This window comes from Saccostrea cucullata, unplaced genomic scaffold (assembly GCF_032062105.1).
Source record: "Saccostrea cucullata isolate Sc308-1 unplaced genomic scaffold, CSIRO_AGI_Scuc_v1 ctg23, whole genome shotgun sequence".
In the NCBI taxonomy this organism is placed as follows: domain Eukaryota; kingdom Metazoa; phylum Mollusca; class Bivalvia; order Ostreida; family Ostreidae; genus Saccostrea; species Saccostrea cuccullata.
The window spans coordinates 73,686-96,972 of record NW_026932470.1 but is presented as its reverse complement, the minus strand read 5'-3'; the positions used below and the strand labels follow the sequence as shown (position 1 = coordinate 96,972).

Genomic DNA, 23,287 nt, shown 5'->3' with positions numbered 1-23,287 from the left:
TGATATGGTACATACGTACGCGTGGGTCACAGACAAGGTGTCATTGAATAAGTGGGTGGCAGATGTAACATTTAGTTTTAAAATGAACTTTAAATACAGACTAGGATATGTCAAATAACAGGTCTCTAGAATAACTAGAACTGCATGCATCTGATAGTAAACCTCACGAAAATAACACAAAGTCTGCGCAGAATTTGAAGTGTTTGTTTTTTCTTGTATTTGATGGTATTTGTAATCCCAGAGGAGTCCTTATAAGATATTTTTTGTCAATTCAAACTTTATTTCAGAATCCTGATTGCCTTGGGGAGTGTTCGGTGTTTTATAGAGCGTCACATGACCGATAATGGCTTTATAAACTCGTTGCCGCAAGGTTTCGCTAGTGATTTGGAACGAACGAAGGCTGCTAGTGGTTCAGGCATCAAGAGGTCAGAAATCTATTGGGTTTTGATATGTTTCAGACGACGATGAGAAATTTAAAAAAAATGTTACTATAGTCTGAGAGTCTGGATATTGACCAAGGTACTTAATTCTAACTGGTCTTTATGAAAGAGGATTTATATGTTTGCTTCAGATGCGGTCCGACGAAACCTGCAAAAGTGAGGATTTGTGTTACATAATTTGGAGGCCCAACGTAGCAGACTTTGATACCAATTAATTGCTCCCTCGCCAAATCATTCAGACAATAACCCCTATAGGTTTTTTGGGACAACAGCATGGCAGTATATAATAGAATTTTATGTTTGCTTGAAATATGGCCCAACAAAACATGCAAAAGTGAGGAAACTGTTTAGACAGCTTCCTTCGGCTGCAGATCTTGTCGTAGTCGCTATGCTCGGATCACTCACTTGGGACACTATTTATAAAGACAGAATCAAACCTAGGTGACCGTGGATTCCTGATAAACCGATGCCTGTGGCCGACTGCTGTATAATGTACAGTTATTAAAGTGAAATCAGTTTGAATAATTAATTAGGAAAAAATGAAAATCCTAGGCGAAATGAATACCGGTACTTATAATTACCAAACGAATAAATCATTTTTTCAAAAAAAAAAAAAAAAATAAATAAATAAAATAAAAGTCAGATACTTGACAATTATGAACCTTAACCAATTTCACATTTTGAATTTATCTAACTTATTACTAGCAATAATTGTTGAGATGACCCAATGCTTAAGTTTGAAGTAAAACTCTCGGAAAAGTATTTTGTACAGAAATATTGCTGTGGTCTTCATTTAAACAATAAAATGCTTTCTTTGTTTGTTATTACTGGAATGAACGGAAGCAGCTGTTGCAGAAAAAATACATTACCCGCGTAAGCGGGTTAGCTGCGACCGTTCATTCCAGTAATAACAAACAAAGAAAGACATTTTATTGTTTATATTTATATCTGTTTAAATAATCAATTAAAGTAGGATTAAAAAGATTAATTATTTTATTAATGATGCGAACGTCTTTATACGTTTCATTGATGGAACAGCCACTGATTAAGAAATCTGTACAGGCGACATGCCTACTGTAGTTTATGTAGTGATGAACGCAATGGGGTTTCTTAAGAAATAAAGGAGAAAATATTCAGTGGATGTAAATATTTAGATATATACGACGTTAAATATCAATTCCAAATAATCATTCACATTCATACATAGATTAAATATCTGACTGATATCTATGGCACGCCAAATTCAAAAAATGAGATAACCCTAGTTTCACATTTGATAAACTAGGTTTATCGACTGTAAACTATAGTTTACAAACCGTAAACTATTGTTAACGATTCGTTAAGTATAGTTTTCATCTGTAAAACTATATTTAACGGTTGTTAACTATAGTTTACGAATGATAATCTAAGTTTATCTGTCTGTAATTAGCGTTAACAATAGATTTTGTTGATAAACATAGATTCACGTTTGTAAACTATAGTTTACAATCGTAAACTATAGTTAAGACTTGTTAATCATAGTTTCACAAATCGTGAAACTATATTTATCAGATCGTTAACTATAGTTGACGGTTCGTATAGTTTACAAATCGTGAAACTGTATTTATCAGATAATCTATGTTTTGCAATCGCAAATGATAGTTTTCGGTGTTAAGTATAGTTTACGGTTGTGAAACATAGATTATCGCGTTAACTATAGTTTACAGATGTAAAATATAGATTAACGTTGTTAACTATAGTTTTCGGTCCGTAAACTATAGTTTACAACCGATAAACCTAGTTTATCGATTGTGAAACTATGATTTGCTCATTTTTGTGAATTTGGCGTGCCATAGATATCTTTAAAAAATGGAGTTTGACATATATGTTTTATACTTGGGTGCTCTCTAAGACAAACTAATACGTTAATTTCGGCTTGTATGTCCGTCCGTCTGTCTGTCTATAGCTGTATTTCTGTCTGTCTGTGACGCGTTTGTTTCCACGAGATATCTCGAGAAACCTTTGAGCTTTTGTTAATTTGAGATCAAAAGGTATTTTAAAATTCTGACTGTTTTAACAATTTTGTTTCTGTGCGATAGTACGAGAAGGGTTTCAGTTGTTGCAATGACATTTTATATCTTAATTCCCCATGGCATAAGGACCCCTATTTATGTTGAGGTCAAAAAGCTAAAGGTAAAGGTAATAAATCATACATTCTGTACGTGTGTGTAAAACTTTCATTTCCGGGCGATATCTCAAGAAGCTTTTGATATGTTTAAATTAGAATTTATACTATAACTCATTATGACCCTCCCACCCTTCTTAAAGTGTTCCACCCTATTGACCCCCCCCCCCCCCCCCCCGCCATCACATTCTCTTCTCTATGGCACGCCAAATTCACAAAAATGAGTTAAACAGTTTCACAATCGATAAACTAGGTTTATCGCTTGTAAACTATAGTTTACGGACTGTAAACTATAGTTAACGACGTTAATCTATATTTTACATTTGTAAACCATAGTTAACGCGATAATCTATGTTTCACAACCATAAACTACGAAAGCCGTATAACTAATTCGTTATAACGAGATACTAACTCGTTATAACGAGATAATTAACTCGTTATAACGATTAAATTTTTTTTATCTTCTCAGAAATGAGCCTATCCGGCTTTCGTAATAAACTATACTTAACACCGAAAACAATCATTTGCGATTGCAAAACATAGATTATCTGATAAATACAGTTTCACGATTTGTAAACTATAGTTTACAAACCGTTAACTATAGTTAACGATCTGATAAATATGTAGTTTTACGATTTGTGAAACTATGATTAACAAGTCTTAACTATAGTTTACGATTGTAAACTATAGTTTACAAACGTAAATCTATGTTTATCAACAAAATCTATTGTTAACGCTTATTACAGACAGATAAACTTAGATTATCATTCGTAAACTATAGTTAACAACCGTTAAATATAGTTTTACAGATGAAAACTATACTTAACGAATCGTTAACTATACTTAACGAATCGTTAACTATAGTTTACGGTTTGTTAACTATAGTTTACAGTAATAAACCTAGTTTATCAATTGTGAAACTATGTTTATCTCATTTTTGTGAATTTGGCGTGCCATACTTCTCTTTTCCTTCAGCGGGGGAACAGTTGTTTATCTATCAGTATACCATTATTACATGCATATGGAGTCCATTCTCCTTCGGTTGGTTCTATCGATTAAGAACATATTCTAAGTGAGAACGAATTCTAACTTGTGACAGACTACCGACAAATATGTTGATTATACAAAAATATAAACAATTTCGTTTAAAGTCAACATGTTGCATACAGTGTATATATGATCAATGCAATAACATCGTTTGTTCTATCGTATTAAGGTTGAAAGTAGACTGGAACTTTCAACAACAAATAAGAAGTATATACCATCACTTTTATCTTATTCAATGTGCACAACAGGTGTAGCCAGTCAGTATTAAAAACATTTCTCCATATCATCTGATCCCTAGCTCCTCGTGGGTTTCAAGGGTCTGTGTTAGATTTGTAATAAATCTTTATTGTTGAATAATCATGATAATAGGATGTTTAAGCATGAACCCACACGTTAACCTGAATGTTAACGCGACAAATGAGTATACCGCTTGTAATGATGGTGTCCGGATAGGGCCATTTGCGTTAGCGCGACATCGCGTTCAGATAAACGAGAAATCGCGATAACACACAACACGCCGTCGCGCTAACGCAACTTTGCACAACACGCCGTCGCGCTAACACACAACACGCCGTCGCGCTAACGCAACTTTGCACAACACGCCGTCGCGCTAACAGACAACGCGCCGTCACGCTTACTCACAACACGCCGTCGCGCTAACACAACTTTGCACAACACGCCGTCGCGCTAACGGAACTTTGCACAACACGCCGTCGAGCTAACCAACTTAGCAAGTTGTGTTGTGCGTTAGCATGACGGCGTGTTGTGTGTTAGCGCGACGGCGTGTTGTGTGTTTGCGACGGCGCGTTGTGCAAAGTTGTGTTAGCGCGACGGCGTGTTGTGTGTTAGCGCGACGGCGCGTTGTGCAAAGTAGCATTAGCGCGACGGCGTGTTGTGTGTTAGCGCGATGTCTCGTTTATCTGAACGCGATGTCGCGCTAACGCAAATGGCCCTATCCGGACACCATATGTAATAGATAAACAATCCAAATCGAGCAAAAAGGAAAAAATAGTCATAATCAGGGTTTTACAGCAACCGTCATAAATTTCAATAAATAATGAATGTAGTTAATTGATGTATGCTTTAAACGCTTATTCAAATTACCACCAACTTCCAGCCTTATCTTCCTCAGAAATATCAAAAGAAACTTTTAGCTCACCTGAGCCAAAAAATCAAGTGAGCTTTTCTGATCAACTTTTATCTGGCGTCCGTCTGTCTGTAAACTTTCCATTTTCGACTTCTTCTTAAAAACCACTCGGCCAATTTCAATAAAATTTTCTACAAAGCATCCTTGGTTGGAGATCTAGTTTTTTCCATATACCCTGATTTAGTAAGATGAATTTTTATTATAACATTTAATGAAAAGAACCAGCAAAGTTAGCAAAACGACATTTTTGGTCTTTCTGGTATGACATGGCTAACGCAAGTCTGTGCGCGCGATATATTTTACTGAGTTTATACACCAAGTACAGGCTGTTACAGGGGCTGTGTGAACCATTATTTGTTGTTCTAAAGTGATGGTAGTGTGAGACAATGACTAAATGGTTCTGTAATAAATCTAAAAGCTTTTAAACAAATTTCACAGCTCTTAACGTTTTAGCAACCCATTATCCCCATAACGTGAATTTGTTGCCATGGTATCATTATTACGTGACTTTTCCCCCCATTGACCATTTAAACAAGTATATATATAAATATACAAGTGGCCTTCCAAACAGGCATACATCGATGTCGAATTCAACAGAAAGAATATTAATGTGAGATGGAAATACAAAAATATGGGTTCCCACTCTATGTTATTTCCGCTATTGTATGGACGAAGGGTACTCGATTTTCTGAACCAAGAACTATAATTCTACTAGGAAAAGTGAGCGTTTTCCCCGAGATTATAGTCACGTGACCAACTAGACATGTTCTTAAAGAATTGTCATAATGAAGTAGAATCATTCCGGGTCTAATTGTGTACCAGATTTTGCTGATATCAGACCAAATTTTAACAGCAAAATGGGTTTTCAACGTTCTAATTCTGCTAATATGATGGCTACTTTGCTCATGCATAATTAAATGAAATCAGAGTGTAGCGGACAGTATATAGGGAACTTATGCTGCCTCGCCAGTGAGCTAGCTTTTCTGGTGATGCGGTAGAGTCTCCCTCTATTTCAGGCAAGTTAAGCAACGGCGAGCCTGTTTAACCCTTGGATGGGTGACCGGTTCACGTTACAAAATTGGTGGCAGCGTAGTGACTCTGGTGTCTGGTGTCCTGCTTCAGGAAGTCTTAGAGCTAGAACTTTGTGTCCATATACAGACTTCGTGTCTGTGGACGGCATGGGTTGCCGTATCTGAAATCAGGTTCCGACCTACTTCAGGAAGCTCTAAGACTAGGACTTCGTGTACAGGAACGGCATTGGTTGCAGTAACTGAAGAGGCCCAGACACTCAGAGAGAACTCATGCTAAGCTTCCCTGAGTGGGGGGAAGTGTAGCGGACAGTATATAGGGACCTTATACTGCCTCGCAAGTGAGCTAGCTTTTCTAGTGATGCGGTAGAGTCTCCCTCTATTTCAGGCAAGTTAAGCAACGGCGAGCCTGTTTAATCCTTGGATGGGTGACCGCTTCACGTTACAAGAGCAAAACTGCAGAAAATGTAATTCTTTTAAATTAATTTAATATTTGTTTACTAGTATACTGGCAATCTGAATTTCATAAATTACTTTCATATATCTTGCAAAAGTTAGTATACCATTGAGTGGGGAGGGGGGGCTTCAAAAATTGACTCCCTGAAACTACATGCATGGAAGTTCATTTTGTGATATTTTGTTTGAGCTGAACTTGCCACTGAAGAGATTTGGTTTTTCAAACTGATGAAAAACAAACAAGAACAAACAAACATATGGCCCCAAAACTAACAACTTTATTAGCATGATGCCCATTAATTTCTAACACAACAATTTCTTTAAGATTTACATAATAATATTTTAGCACATGATGAATCTCAATAATTTACTGCACCAGATACAAAATTATACAAACAATAACACAATCACATTCCATATGTCACACAAACAGTCACCATGCTTCCTTATGCAACTGAGACGTCAATGCTGATAATAACTGCACAGTCTTTTATTTTAACAAGAATATTCAAGTTTTAAAACAGGAGGTAATTTACTGTAGTTATTAATATTCTTACAAAGTATTAACTAACTGGGAACTTAATAAAGACAATCCAAAAGCTAAGAAAGAAACAGATCCTATATAAGTAAACATGTAAAAAGAGAGGTAGAATAAATTGTTACAAATTACAAGCAAAATGAATTTAGAAATACCTCTGGACCATAAGAGTCAGAGAATGTGCTGTGTCTAAGATATGGATTGCACAAAGTACATGTATTTTGTATTTTTGTTTCACAAATTGTTTTTTGTCAAATATAAGGATAACAAAAGGAAGAGGTTCTCCATTCAACAATACCATTCTCCCAGAGAATGAAAATAGATAAACTTAGGTAAAAGAATACTGTTAAGTACTACAGTTCAGTATCACTACATTTAACACAGATATCTTCCTATCATTCCACACATTGTTCTCTCTGAAAGAACCTGAGAATTTTTACTGGCAAAACAACCCTTATTCACTTTTCATTCAATTTCAGTTCGAAAGCAACCCATTTTCCTGTTTTGCTTTGTCTTTATCTGCTAACAGGACTTGTTGACATTTTTAGTTGTTTTAATACAGAGACTGTGCCATTTTTTCAATTGAATACAGAAACTGTGTCATTTTTTTTCAACAGTACACAGAAACAGCAATTTTTCAACTGTACACAGAAACTGTGGCATTTTTGTTAACTGTTTACAGAAACTGTGGCATTTTTGTTAGTTGTTTACAGATACTGTGGCAGTTTCTTAATTGTATACAGAAACTGTTTCTGGTTTTCAACTGTTTACAGAAACTGTGGCTGATTATCAAGTGTTTACAGAAACTGTGGCATTTTTTATCTGTTTACAATCACTGAAATTCTATTTTACAGGAATCAGCTACATCTTGGTTCTTTTCTAGCATCTTCTTTAATGCGCCACTGCATCAACTCCATACAGGAAATGGCGTCCTCCTGACTGTCATGGCCTCCAACTGTTACACCAAAAAATAATGACATCAACATAATACTGAAGTGAATTTGTGACTAGTCACTTTTTTAAAGTAAATCAACTGAAGTAATGCAATGTAAATTTTAGATAAATCATCTTGCATTGTGGAATATCTCTGATACACATTTATGATCATTGATGCTGATTTATTATACACATTTTATATTCCAACATGTAAATGTACCTTAATACAATAAAATTTGACACCATTTTTATATTTTATATAAATTTACATTGAATATTACTGGTTCTGTAGTAGAAAAGAGGTCGGGTTCGGGTTACAATTTATTAAGTACAACAAGTGTTTACTTTCTAATAATAGTCAGTTGTGAATTTACCCTGGAACCATACAGAAGTCTATCGACACCTGTCCCGTTCGAGGTCCACAGCTCAGGTGGGTTGTAACCGACGTTACCCCTCACGATTTCAAGTCTTTGCTATATTTGTTATTAAATTATTATGTTGAATATCTTACATACTTCACAACAGTTCTTGTTACAAACATCACGGACTTACCATCATCTTGGATAATTTTCTTCATATATTCTGCCATCAGCGTTTTAAGGGCCCTTTTATAGGGGGGTCCAAGACGATGGGGGAATACTACTGATGTATCTACCACAGTATCATGTATAATCTGAAAATAAATGAAAAGCTAACATAGTATCTCAACATTACAAAGCAGAGAAAGTATGAGAAATAATGACCTTGACTTGATGACAAGTAACACTGACCTTGACAGCTGCCAGGTCACTCTCCAGGCTGTGACCAATCAGAATGGTTTTCTCTGTGAACAGACTGAGCAGCACTGCCTGGACATCTCTGATGGTTGTCGTGACACCCACCATGTCTTCCTTGGTGATCCCACTAAACCTGTCAATCAAGGATAACACCAATCAAAACATGATTAAATGAACCTGTATACAAAACCAAGGCAACTCAAAAACAACATGATCAACTAAAGCTTTGGATAAAATGAAGCATAAATAAACAAGAGTTCTCAGAATATGGGCAGTACATCATATATTTAAAGTAATGAACTGTATTCCAGTTACAAAAAGATTAAAACATGCAAAACAAAATACTCTTCTGCATGAAATTAAAGTTATAAATTCTTCTTCAATTAAATTAATTTTAACTAATAGAAATCTGAATGAAAATTCATATTTACCCCATGTGCAGACATATCATCTTCAACCTTCCTAAACTGAAAACTTCGATATCTTATTATTTTAACACATCTATAAATCATTATTGACTAGTACCTGGTGTTGTAATCTATAATTTTTCTGTCTGGTCTCACCAAGGTCTCATACACTGAGTTGTTCTCACAGTCTGTCACAGTAACTCGAGCGAGCTCCACACCACCCTGAGTGTACACCTACAACAAAGAATAATTGTACACAGTTTACAATAAAACATTTACTTCATATACATAAATCATAAATAACTGAGCTCAAGATGACACGATGGTCTCACCATTTCACAGTCCATGGCATACACTCCATAATCTCCATCAGGTGCAGGTGAACATGGGAGGGTCTTCATATAACCCGTACGGTTCTCCCACTTATTGGTCTCATGGACATGACACTGCAACAAACATGTCCAGTATGACTTACACAGGTAAAAGTATGAAAGATAGTAGTGATAATTTATATTGAAATTTGTTTTATATATTGTTCTCCAAAATGATAGGCATGTAAAGTATTGCATGAAAAGCTGTCAACTTATAAAATTTAAACTTTGTACACTTTTGAAAAAGAAGAAAAAAAATGTTTTACTGTACCTTAGCAATTTGACAACCCTCTGTCCCTAAATCTCCTTGACAACAAGTATATCTAGTTTCAATGTACCCAGCAACTGAAAGAGATAAATTACAACTATTAAATATTGTTTTACACCCTGACATTCAGTTACACATAGTAATGTAGTCCTTTTTTTTTTACTGATGGTCATAAATACACTGCCTTTACAAAACAGCACTCACTTTTCTTTTTCCAAGCTTTCCCCCAGTGGTAACTACACTCCTCCTGATGTGCATACGTTCCATTAGGAAACACCATGAATCGCTTCCCACACCGCACACAAATTTTCTCATGTGCTTAAAAATAACAAATTTCATGCAAACTAGAAATGTTACAATAATGGTTAATGTGATCCTGACACTGTATATGTATGAGAAACAGAGAAATTTCTTTTACTATGTAATTCTTGGACTGATTAAGGTTTTCTATCTTACTTTTAAGTTTGGCACTGTTCTGCTCCTGCTGACTGACTGTGTATATTTTGGCTACTGAGCTATTCTCACTATCCGGTCGAGGAAATCCATTCTCCTGAAGCTGTTCTTCTGTCATTATGTACCTGGCAAGTCTGTTATAAAGTTCACTCCCTGAAAAAATTAACTCGTACAGTCATAAACCTGGATAATCACTCAGAAGTACAAAGAAGAATCTGATGAGACTTTATTTACCGCTTTATAAAATTAAATATTAAATAAACCAAAATTTTTGTTTAATTTTTCCCCAAATATGAAAATATTTTATTTCTTCACATCCTTTTGAAATGTATGATCACTTTGTTTATCACTAGTATCTTTTTTCTTTATTAATTGTGCAACGTTTTACTGAATTTGAAATATCAAAACATCAGCATTTAATGTCATTTATGAATTATCCCAAGTGACCCCCCCCCCCAAAAAAAAAAAGTGACCAGTAAAAAAGTTATGTTATTATCAACATGATCTACTTTTGTACCAGACTGAATAATAGCAATTTCAAAAATTGTTTACACACAAACTGAAGAAAAGCACATATATGAGACAGCTAAGAGACAATACCAATAAGCTGTTCAAGAAGCAGATTGTAAGATTTTACAGAGTGACTTCTGATGTCCAAAAACTAAGGTAAAACATACCTTTGAAGTTTTCAATGGGTCCCTTTGTTGAGCCCCCTGATCTGTTGAGGGTGTAGGTCGTCCTGGTTGCGTTTTTACCTCCTAACACCGCTTCATGAGACATCTTCAGAGGGGATGTAGGTTTTGTCGGAGAAGCTGTAAGTTCCGCTGCCTCTGTTCGCAGCCTTTTGATTGTGTTACATGCGACATTAAGGTAGACAGTTTTGTTACTGGCTCTTTTGTACACAGTGAGTTCTTCCTCTAAACCCTGTCAGTGATATAAAAAAAGATATATTATACGGTATTCTTAGTGTATTCTCATTATAATTGCAGTCTGAAATTTTGCATATACAAATACAAAACAAAGACCTTTCTGTTCAATCTGCACATAAATATACTACAAGTGAAAAGGCATATTGTGTATTCTAATTCTTAAATAAATAGTAAATACCCTTTTAAAAGCATCCTCTTCATTATCATAAAGAGGCAAGCATTCATCAATGATAGAATTGAGATATCGCTGCCTCACGCTGATCGGGACCTTGCTCCCATACTCCGCTGGAATTGTGGGTCGCTTGATATTCTTCTGCAAGTAGAAGGTTCTAATTTTAAATCACTAATCTTTCTCTCTCTCTCTCTCTATACAGGTAGACAGAAAAAATGATAAAGAAATTTGTCTTTATCACTCTCAAATCCACTAATTTTTCTATCTTGTTTTGATATTATGCTATCTTACCACATTAGGTACATGAGCTGTGCGTTTTTGAGTTTTGGATGCCGTGGAGACTACAGTTTTCCCATCCACTACTTTGGTCCCCTCTCTTCCATTCTTTACTTTCTGGTTTACGTTACTTTGATGTGCAACCCTATGTTTTCCAGTTGATGATGATGATGTTGAAGCTTCCTGCTGTTGTAGAATGCAATCAAACATGAGCATATCAAAAAGATTTCTATCATATTTTCAATAATTTTACAACCAATTTTATGGGTAAGCATTCCAAGAATTTGCTTTTGTAAATGGAAAATTAAGAAACCTGCAGAATAAGGTATAGGATCAATTCACTAACATTTCAAAATCTACCTAACTGGAATATCTTTAACTCTGTAAATTAAGATTTTAAATATTGAACTTACAGATCTTCCAGCCTCTTCTTGAGCCTGTTTCTGCATCATTACAAATCTGTTGTGCATGATCTGAGCTGGGGACAACTTTGAATGGGGCTTCTCTGGAATCTTTCTTGTCACCTGTAAATCAATAATCAATGTTACACTATGTATACCTCATAATTCAAATAGCATCTTCACAGCTGAACAAAATGAATTCAGGGAAGAGTGTGATACAGATGCCACATACCTCTCTGCTTCCTTTGTGGGCGGTCCTCTTTTTTCCTGGAATCGGCACACTCTCAGACTGCTCTGTTTCACTGATACTCTGAAAATTAATCCAAAAAATAATTAAACATACACATAGTAGATTGGTGTTCACTGTACTTAAAATTTTAACATTTATAACACCTGAAAAACAAAGTTAACAAAGTACAAGAGGCCCATGGGCCACATCGCTCACCTGAGCACTGTGGCTAGGAAAAAGCAGAATTGGTTTATACTTGAAAAGCTTAAATCCAAAAGTAGTCCCACGAACAATCATGGCTTTGCTGATTTTTAAAGAATTTTCCTATACATTTCTATGTAAAACTTTGGTCGGCCATTTTGGCCCCGCCCAACCCCTGGGGGTCATGATTTGAACAAACTTGAATCTACACTACCTGAGGATGCTTCCATATAAATATGATAAATTATGGCTTTGTTGTTCTTAAGGAGAAGATTTTTAAAGAATTTTCCTATATATTTCTACTAAAACTTTGGTCGACCATTTTGGCCCCGCCTTACCCCTGGGGGTCATGATTTGAACAAACTTGAATCTACACTACCTGAGGATGCTTCCATATAAATATGATCAATTATGGCATTGCTATTCTTGAGAAGAAAATTTTTAAAGAATTTTCCTATACATTTCTATGTAAAACTTTGGGTTGGCCATTTTTGCCCCACCCTACCCCTGGGTGTCATGATTTGAACAAATTTGAATCTACACTACCTGAGGATGCTTCCATATAAATATGATCAATTATGGCTTTGCTATTCTTGAGAAGAAGATATTTAAAGAATTTTCCTATATATTTCTATGTAAAACTTTGGGTCGGCCATTTTGGCCCCACCCGACCCCTGTGGGTCATGATTTGAACAAACTTGAATCTACCCCACCTGAGGATGCTTCCATATAAATATGATCAATTATGGCTTTGTTATTCTTGAGGAGAAGATTTTTAAAGAATTTTCCTATATATTTCTATGTAAAACTTTGGTTCCATTTTGGCCCCGCCCTACCCCCAGGGGTCATGATTTGAACAAACTTGAATCTACACTACCTGAGGATGTTTCCCCATAAGTTTCATCTTTCCTGGCACAGTGGTTCTTGAGAAGAAGATTTTTAAAACATGCCACCAAATTTTCATTAATTCCCAATTATCTCCCCTCGAATGAGGGCGTGGCCCTTCATTTGAACAAACTTGAATCCCCTTCACCCAAGGATACTTTGTGGCAAGTTTGGTTGAAATTGGCCCAGCGGTTCTTGAGAAGAAGTCGAAAATGTGAAAAGTTTACAGATAGACAGACGGACAGCTAGACAGACAGACAGACGGACGCCGGACAAAATGTGATCAGAAAAGCTCACTTGAGCCTTTGGCTCAGGTGAGCTAAAAATACTATTCTTCATTTAAGGTAGTTCTACACTCGGCGCTAAATGGGCTCAATCTTAAAAAATCTGCTTTTATAAGTTAGATATACATCCCAGCAATGGATAGACACAAGAAAAATTATATGTCAACATGTTCACTTTTCCGCTATTGCCTATCGGAGTACATGTCCCGAAATGTAAAATACTGAAATTTACCTATCCTACATTTTGTTGTATTTAAATGAATTAAAGTCTAAATATTCAACTTTAATACACAAAATAGAGTAAAAACTTGTTAGTAAACCATATAAAATCATTGTTTTGCATGAATTATTATAATTATTTGCACTTTGCTAGGCTAACATATCAAAATGAAATCTGAGAAAATGTGCTTCACAGGTCAATCTCGGTCATTTTAGAAAAAATTATGGACTCAAACTTCAAAAATTTGCATTCTTTTTACTAAATAACATTTAAGAAAAGGAATAAGCTAAAAAAATTATATGTTGATGCATTACTTTTCCTGGAATGAGCTCTACACTAAAAGGGACCCCCATAATTTCATTCATCCAAAAGTACTGTAAACCAAGTATTATACGCGTGCGATAAATATCCGCGAGTTCCGCGAGTAACCTCTGCTCGCGGATATTTATCGTCGCGAACCATTTGCCCTTTTTTCAATACCGATCCCGACGGTTCAACAAGTAATCACAGAAAAACTTTACTGTTAGTGTACGACATGTACAAGAAGCAGTTCAGAAAAAATAAAAACGAAAGGCAAAATTAATCTAAAACTATTTGTTTTTAAATGATTAAAATGTCAATAATCATTTCAGCTTGTGTTCATTTATTGTTACAGACGAGTCAGAGATAGCCTGGTTAATTACGGCTAATTATGGCCCAGTCCTGCTCTGTCCAAACCATTTATAATAATTGCCTCTTGGCTATGTAGATTTTAGAAAGTGTCGATTAACCAATTAGTACGAGGCACTTATACAATTGAGAGTTTTAAATCAATTTTAATCTCCTAGATTTTTTTCTGATTTTCGTTTGAGCGTTGTGAAAATGCGTATGAAGTATGTTTATGGTAAACATTTTACCCATGCACTTTATGGGCCGATGTAAGATTTTAAATGGACACAATGCACAGAATATCTTAAATAATGCGTAAGCAGACCTCACGCTACCATTTTACCTAGTTTATGGCAGTCTACGCGAAAGTTAAAAATTTTTACAGGACAAAATGTCTGGTAATATTAAAATTTTTACCAGACCAAGCAATTTCTTACCAGACCAACTTTTTTTCCTTTAAATCCATACATCATTATTATACTGAGATTGAGAGGGTGGGTGGGATTGGGTTAATTTTCACTTTGAAATTTAACCTTAAATAAATTCAGAGTGAAATGGACAAATTAACTATTTATAATTTTCCTTTGTAAAAGGTATCTATTTATACAATTGCAAGTATTTTCCCCTTCATATTCGACTTACACAACATACACTGTATCAAATATATATTTTCTTAAATTTTAATATGCACTTTCAATGCATATTTTTTTCCCTGAAACAAGTCATTATGGTAACTCAAGTTCAATGATCATTAGACATTTGAAAAAAAAAAATCCCAACCGAATCTACGTATGAGCTATCTAAATATTTTCCCAACCAAATCTACGTATGAGCTATCTAAAGATCTCTAACCCTTGACAGAGGAAATTCGAATTAGAATAAAAACGATTATGACAGGGTTGTAATACTTAAAAATTAATCAGGTATTACTGCTAAATTGGTCAAATAAAGGATATTTGAGGGGAATTGGACAATGTGTACTTCTTAATTTAGGTTTATTCAGTCTTATTTTTACCGGACATTTGGTCCTGTATACTGAAATTTTTTACCAACCCGACCTAAATTTTACCGGTAAAAACCGACGGTCCGGTGACTTTCGCATAGACTGTTATGGGCGGATATAAATTTTAATTTGATTCAAAAATACTCGTGGAAATAAAAAAAAATGTGACCACTTGTTCGCGGAAATAAATCGTCGCAGATTAGTTCTCTAACGGTCAGTCGCGAATAAAAAATGACGCGTATAATAATTGGTTTACAGTAATATATTGCCACATTTTCCTGTAATTCTGTTAAAGTTTGAGTGTATACTTGTATTAACAAGGTTGAACACATTTAAAACAATGATAATACACACTCAATACCTATTGTCCCCAAAATTTATCTTATAATACTCTAAAACATTAAAACACTACTTGTCCGTAAATTGGAGAAAATGAAAATGGGCGTGATTGACTGATTCTCACAAACTGGATGCTTTTGTTACAGAAAGTAAGTATGCTGCGAGTGATTCAACTTTTTTCATATAATATACAGTTATTGACTGGGTATGAGGGCAACATATGATTTGTTGGACCTAAAGGTGAAAATGTTGCCCGAGGCCGCAGGCCAAGGGCAACATTTTCACCTTCAGGTCCAACAAATCATGTGTTGCCCGAATCCCAGTCTATAACTGTTTTGTTATACCCTTCACTGCTCACATAAGATTGATCGATTTAATCAATACACGCTATATTATCAATTATTTTATATGGAAAATTATGGCTTCTTCAGTAAATATAAAACATCAAGCTGAAAAAGAACAATAAACAGTTATTGACTGGGTATGAGGGCAACATATGATTTGTTGGACCTGAAGGTGAAAATGTTGCCCGAGGCCGCAGGCCAAGGGCAACATTGTCATCTTCAGGTCCAACAAATCATATGTTGCCCGAATTCCAGTCTATAACTGTTTTGTTATACCCTTCACTGCTCACTTAAAATTGATCAATTTAATCAATACACGCTATATTTTATATGGAAAACTATGGCTTCTTCAGTAAATATAAAACATCAAGCTGAGGAAGAACAAAATCAATTTATCTATTGTATCACAAAAATTATTTATCACAAAACATATTCTTCCCTTCTTCCTTACCTTGCTTTTAGCAACAACTCTTGTAGCTCTTAACTTCGGCTATTTTCGCGTCGCCGATATTGAACGATGATTAAATAATTGTGACGTAACAGACAAATGACGTTGCGGTCTAATAATTCTTATGTAGGACCGGTCAATAGTGAAATTGTTAGACCGATGTAAAAACATTTCTTTTGTTGGACTTTTTATTAGTAATAAATATATAGAATGATATTTATAAGGGTATAACAAAATCAATTATATATCTATTGTATTACAAAAATTATTTATCACAAAACATACTCTTCCCTTCTTCCTTACCTTGCTGTTTGCAACAACTCTTGTAGCTCATTTCCGCGTCGCCAATATTGAACGATTAATTGTGACGTAACAGAGGAGTGACGTTGCGGTCTAACAATTCTTATGTAAGACCGGTCAATAGTGAAATTGTTAGACCGACTTAATAAACAGTTCTTTTGTTGGACTTTTTATAAGTAATAAATATATAGAATGATATTTATAAGGGTATAACAATAATTATTATTCTAGCCTAAAGATAATTTTGCATTGTGATTGTTGGGTAAGCCGGTTTAAGGGGGGGGGGATATGCGTCTTATGAAATACTTAATTTATTATTCAAGGTGAATTTATAATTTGTGATGGATAAAATTAATTAAATTTGTCTAAGTCAAATCGTATTAATTACTTTTCTTGCGAATTATTACTATTAGCTTTAACTTGGCCACCGACAAAAGCCGCCCCGACTTTCATGTACTGATGTAGCATGTTCGTAGTTCGTGTTATCGGCATGGCATATTACACATGTGTCATTCACAGAAATGTTGTTTTATTACCTAATTTTTTCTCTGTCAACCGAAAGTTGTTCCAAGTCTTCTCTTTTTAATTAATTTATCCTTAAACTGTAGAATCACTCAATGTTTGTACGTTTGTTGACACGATCGACTTCGAGCAAAATCGTTACCGGATAATTAAAACGCTGAGTAAAAGTCAATCCAATATAGTTCAAAAATCACATCTCGGAAAAAATAAGTGTGGTTCCGGTTTTACTATTCGTAAATGACGTAGTGCGAGTATAGACCTACTTTAACACGTCTTTTTTATCAGTCTTTTTTTTAAAGTTTAACTCCGTTTAACTAAATGTCTTTTAGTCTTTACTTTAACATGATCAAATAACTCCAAGCAATGCATATTTACCCTTTCAGTTCGGCTTTTTTTCTTGGGTGATGGTTTGGAGACATTACTTTCATTATAAATCCTCAGACACTCCTCATACGGATCCTCTTCCTCCTCATCACTGATCAGAGGAGGAATGCTGTCCTCTTCATCGCTGTCCATACCAAACAAGTCCAAGTTAATATCCACAATCTTCCTCTTAGACCCATTACTGTCCAGTGAAACCGACCTATCCCTCTTCTTACTCTCTCCTTTCACAGAGTCCTTAGAAGTCTCCTTTGAACTTTTTGATCTTGATTCATGTTTACTGTGCCCACTGGATTCATGTTTACTGTGCCCACTGGATTCATTTTTACTGTGCCCACTAGATTCACATTTTTTATGTGACTTCCCAGATTGTTCTTTCTTTTTGTCTGTAGAATGTTTTTTATGGTCTTGCTTATTTGAACTTTTATCATGAGCTGAATGTTTACTGTGTTCATGTTTTTGTTTTGAGGAGGAGGAGGAGGAGGAGGAGGAGGAGGAGTGCTTTTTTGGAGTTTCTTTTTCACTGGATGATTTGGGTTTGGAGGAGGAAGATGTAGAAGATTTGTGATGTGTGTGTTTGCTAGATGATTTGTCTGAGGAATTAGATGAACTTTGTTTCTCAACTGACTTTGTGGAGTCTTTCACAGAAGATTTGCTTGAAGATGCCCTAGAGGAGGAATTTTCTCTAGATTTTGAGGATGAACTGTGTTTTGAGGAGTCTGATGAGTCTAATTTGGAACTTGTTCTTTCTTTCTGTGAGTGCCCATTTTTCTTTGAATCATTACTGGCAGAAGATTTTGATAATTTCTCCTTCGTTCTGACTTTTTTGGCATGGTCTTTTGTTTCAGTGTGGGACTTTTTCCCCGACTCTGATAACTTCTTTGTTTCACTTGAAGTTTCATTACTATTGTTGTCATGATCCATAACTGGTAAAAGCAAATTTTCAAACACTTTCACGTCCGTAATTATGGAGGGTTTTGACGAGTCTTCCTCCTCAGAACTATCTCCCAGTGTTGGAATCTTGATTTCTTCTTCTTCCTCATCTTCGCTGAACATTCCCATTTCTCCATCATCACTCTCGTCTTTATTATCCTCTGGCCCAGCTTCCTCTAGATCGCCTTTGGCTCTTTTGGCAGGGTGATTGAAATCAGGGGTGGTGGGGTCATAGGTAAAAGTTCTTTTAATAGCCATTGGCTGAGAGGGTTCAAGCAAGCTTTTTGTAGAAAAATTACTCTGTGGGTCATATTCTTGCTCATTTTCAATGTCTAATATACCTGCTTGATATTTGGAGAGACTAGGTTTTAACTGATTGATGGGAGTGGGGTTATACTCAGGGAAGTCTTTTGCTTCTGGAGTGTATGTTTGTTTGTCAACAATGTCCACTACTGGTTCACCTGTGTACTTGTTTATTTTTTGAACAGGTTTGTGTATTTGTAATTTGGGTCTTTGAGACTTGAGTGATTGTTTATCAGTTGGTCTGTACTTCTTACAATTTGAATTTAGTTCTACTGTGTATTCATTAGATGGCTGAGTTATTATTTGTTCCCCATCACAATTTTTGTCTGTTGGATTATACTTTTTGCATTCTGATTTCACTTCTACTGTGTATTCATTAGATGGCTTGGTTACCATTGGTCCTCCATTATAGTTTTTATTTGTTGGATTATACTTCCTGCAATTTGAATTCACTTCAACTGTGTATTCATTTAATGGCTGAGCCCCCATTAGTTCTCCATTATATTTCTTATCTGTTGGTTTGTACTTTTTACAGTGTGAATTCACTTCCACGACATATTCATTTGACGGCGGGGCCACCATTGGTTCCCCAGTGTACTTGTTGACATGTTCCTGAGGTAACTTCCCGAGATCTGTCTTTTCTGCAGTTTGAATTTCAGGTTCCCCTGTGTATTTATTCACTTTAACTGCTTCTCCTTTTAAACAAACTAGTCCATTTCCTGTTGTCAAATCTTCTTCAATCTGTGCATCTGAATATCCACTGCTTGCAGCTTTACTTTGTACTTTCTCTGAAAAATAAGAATAACATAATGTATTTATTTCTTAAAGTGTGTTTGACTTGTATTCCTGGTTGATATACATCTCAACAAAGTCGCATTGTTTTATCAATTTCTTTGCATAACAGGTTATATCACTGACTCAACTTGGCATGAAGGTATTAATTGAATTTACTCCTCATCTCTTTGTGAGAATTCTTTGATCACTTTTTTGGAGTAGTGACAATTAATAGTTAATGCAGAAATCTTGCAACTGTCAGCATATTTATTATATAATTCTTTAACAAGCCTACAAATGATTTTCAAGTTCATGGTGATTCCAAAATATACATCACAATCTTCCTTTGATTGGACATGATCCACGTGTTTCTTCCTAAATACCAAACTTCAAATTTTGAGAATTTCATGTTTACCTTATATATTTCATTTATAACATGCAGTGAACATGTAACTTGACCCCTTTTGTAATAAATATCTGAATGTAATTCTTATCAATTGAGTGGAATCTCAATAAAATAAAATGATGTAAGTAATACAAAAGATATCAAAAAATGCTGTTTATTATTTTAGATCACTTTCTCCATCGAAATGTACAAGAAAACATCAAAGTCTTTCTGCTACCTTCCTCAGTCTTCACATGTCGGTAGTGGCAGTATGGACGTTCACAGAGTCCACTGGCGAAAAATGGACAGTTGAAACCGCGGAAATATCCCCCACTGGAGAACATGTCTTTTCATTAAGCTAATACTTGCACATTTGTTTAAGAAATAGCGTAAGAATTATATTTAAACCCCTACATCGCACCTACATGACAGATTTCACGACAAATAGAAATATTTTGTGAGGAGTGTTGGTAAAATGGGTAGGCAAACCCGGGCCGGGGCAAATCAAAAGCCGGGGCAGATCGAGGTTTTTCAAATATCTCCGCTAAAACTCCACCAATTCATCTGAAATTTTCAGATTTTGTTTTTTGAAGGTTCTTTTGTATTCGCTGTTAATATCATCACAATATACGCGATATTTCTGATTTTCTGGGCGATTGTTCATTTCCAGGTTGGTAAAATGGGTATGCAAAATCAATACGACATTTTACGGTATTTTTGAATTACGACTGATTAAACCATCACAATTATGGACTTTTCAAATATTTTACACTCTATATTAACGAAATATAATTAGTTTTACATTATAAAATTATAAAAGCTATAGGTATGCAGAGTTTACGCATTTTCAGAAAAACCGGGTCATTAAAACCGGATCCGATCACCCGGGGCAAACCCGAAAATTCCGAATTAATAAATGTTTGTATTGGAGGATGTTAGCTATCACTGTTGTGACATTGCCCAGCTCTAACCACATGGAGGTATCCTCATAAGAGCCTTTTTTATTTTTATTAATTAAAATAATCAGTTTGAAAAATGGGTTTTTTGGAATGAATTTTTGATTTAATCTTAAGATTAAAATTTAAATTGATTTAGCACTATTCTGAAATTAAATATTTACTCACGGAGCACTAAATTAAAGACTTTCTTGAGTCTTGATATTGATATAATATTTAAAAGTAAACTGTGCAATTTAATATGTACATTTTTTTGTGTTTTTTAATTTTTTTTTATTTTTTTTTAATTTTTTTTTTTTTTATATTTAAAACATACAAACTGTTCTTATCGTGGTCACCACGATCGCCCTACCAGGGCCCAGACTCAGTTTGTTTAAAACAATCAAATAAGTAATTTAATATCACTTAATTATAAATAGCACTAGTCTTTTGACTGTAATGATTAAAAACAGGGAGAAGTTGGTGCATTACATTGGGGACAGTTGAAAAGGAAACTGTCACCTGGGTTTGAAACACCTGCACATTTCTGATGGAACCATTGCTGACAAGATGATAAAATATAGAATACCATATTGCTGGTGTTTACATGGTCACCATTTTCATATTCTGGACACATTGCTTCTCCTAATTTGTGGTAAAATAAATTGAAATAAACACTTATAGTCAGCTTTTTAATCTCGACATAACTATAATAAAAATAATAAAAATGAAAAATTATAATAAATTTAAACTTTTCTAAACTTTGTATATAAATCTATAATTATTATTTAGCAATTATTGAAGTGAATGATGATCGATCCTATATACCTTATATATAATACGTCTATATCTGAATTGTTAAAAATAAAGGCAAGTCACAAATCCAAGAATCCAAGATTCTCTCTCTCTCTCTCTCATGCTATTTGGAAATCAATATTAAAGTATACATTCTTATGTACGTGTATATCTCTCCTTCCTTTGTAATATCTGGCTGGGAGTTAGGACGTGCAATGGGTGAATACTTGATATAACATATACAGTTATATGGCAGTAAACCCCAGTAAACCCCGAAGCTGCCGAAGGAACTCGGACACAGATATGAAAGGAGAGTGATGGATGTTGAACACAAAATAAGGAAAAACATGTACTTAGTTGTCACCGTTAGGTATCCATACATGTTATACTATACCTGATTGAACCAATATGCTGTCTTTTTAATATATATATTTAACTGATTTAACTTTCTTTTGCTACTTATAAGATTCCCCCATTATTTAACCCATACAGCATATCAATTCAATTTTTCCAGTCCGATGAGATGACAAGTAAAACATATTGATCATATAACAAACATTTATTTATTTATTCATAAAGACCTTATACCTACATTTATATAAGAAACATACAGAAGACTGACAACTGCTGGATGCATCTAAAATGAACTAAAGAAAGTTCACTACAAAGGAGGAATATATAGGGTCCCTGAAAATCAACTCAACTTGTTAAAGTATATAATTGTCAAAAGATGTCACTTTGATCTTTTAATTTTTTTAACATCACAACAATTTTCTTCCCAGCTTCTTTCCCTGAGATAATTAACCTAATAAGGTAAGCCAATTTTGTATTGCCCAAATTGATCAAGAGAGCTTGTGTGTGATTATATTAAAGCCAGTGTGAGGGATTCTGCATTAATTATGTCAGTGCAAATTTAATAAATAAATTATTTCTATTTAAATAATTAAACACAAGCTTCCAACAAATCGATTTGACTTTTTTTTTTTTCAGATGACACACATTCTTCAGTAAAAACAGGTCACCTGTACAATTATTCCGGAATTTTCAGGTTTGTCCCGGGTGATCGGATCCGGTTTTAATGACCCGGGTTTTCCTAAAACATGTAATTTTACGTAAATATTACAATAACCAATGAAGAAATATTAATAAATGGTTAAAATATATTCTTAAACACCAGAATTATCCAGAAATTTATGGACTTTATGTAGCATATGTCTGAAAACGTAAATTGGGAAATTGGGAAACTGCCTACCTATTTTACCAACTTGAAAATCTATAATCGCCGATAAAATCAGAATTATAAAGTATTTCAGTGCAATTTTAGCAGCGAATATTAATAATCGTGTATTTAATAGATTCTGAAAATTTCAGCTCGATCGATAAAGTATGAAGACGGAAATATGAAAAATTTCGATCTGCCCCGGCTTTTAATTTGCCCCGGCCCGGGTTTGCCTACCCATTTTACCAACACTCTTTTGTGAGGGTTAGCAGTAGTTTCGTAAAATTCAATTCTTTTGTGTAAACTTTATTTTTCTGATAAATTCTTCTT

General features: G+C 34.7%; 1 protein-coding gene and 1 long non-coding RNA gene across 3 annotated transcripts; one reads left to right on the top strand and one right to left on the bottom strand.

Annotated features, from left to right (window-relative positions):
* The first annotated feature begins 4 nt into the window (after nt 1-4).
* LOC134235186 (uncharacterized) lies at nt 5-7,721 on the top strand. The gene is made up of 3 exons (XR_009985354.1): nt 5-51; nt 288-425; nt 7,675-7,721. It is a non-coding gene; the product is annotated as an uncharacterized LOC134235186 (long non-coding RNA).
* Nucleotides 6,555-20,466, bottom strand: LOC134235181 (RNA exonuclease 1 homolog). Of its 2 annotated transcripts, XR_009985353.1 has the most exons (16): nt 20,247-20,466; nt 17,608-19,637; nt 12,042-12,119; nt 11,822-11,932; nt 11,424-11,594; nt 11,139-11,273; nt 10,709-10,955; nt 10,035-10,184; nt 9,783-9,896; nt 9,582-9,655; nt 9,272-9,385; nt 9,058-9,173; nt 8,527-8,665; nt 8,309-8,429; nt 6,819-7,775; nt 6,555-6,727 (listed from the first exon to the last, which is right to left on the bottom strand). XR_009985353.1 is itself a non-coding variant. In XM_062717288.1 (15 exons), the coding sequence occupies exons 1-15, from the start codon at nt 20,350-20,352 to the stop codon at nt 7,678-7,680; spliced, it is 3,804 nt and encodes a 1,267-aa protein (XP_062573272.1). In that variant the 5' UTR covers nt 20,353-20,466; the 3' UTR covers nt 6,555-7,677. The 2 variants fall into 2 exon arrangements, 1 of the variants encoding a protein (XP_062573272.1); XM_062717288.1 differs by having other exon boundaries at nt 6,555-7,775.
* Nucleotides 20,467-23,287: the final 2,821 nt, after the last annotated feature.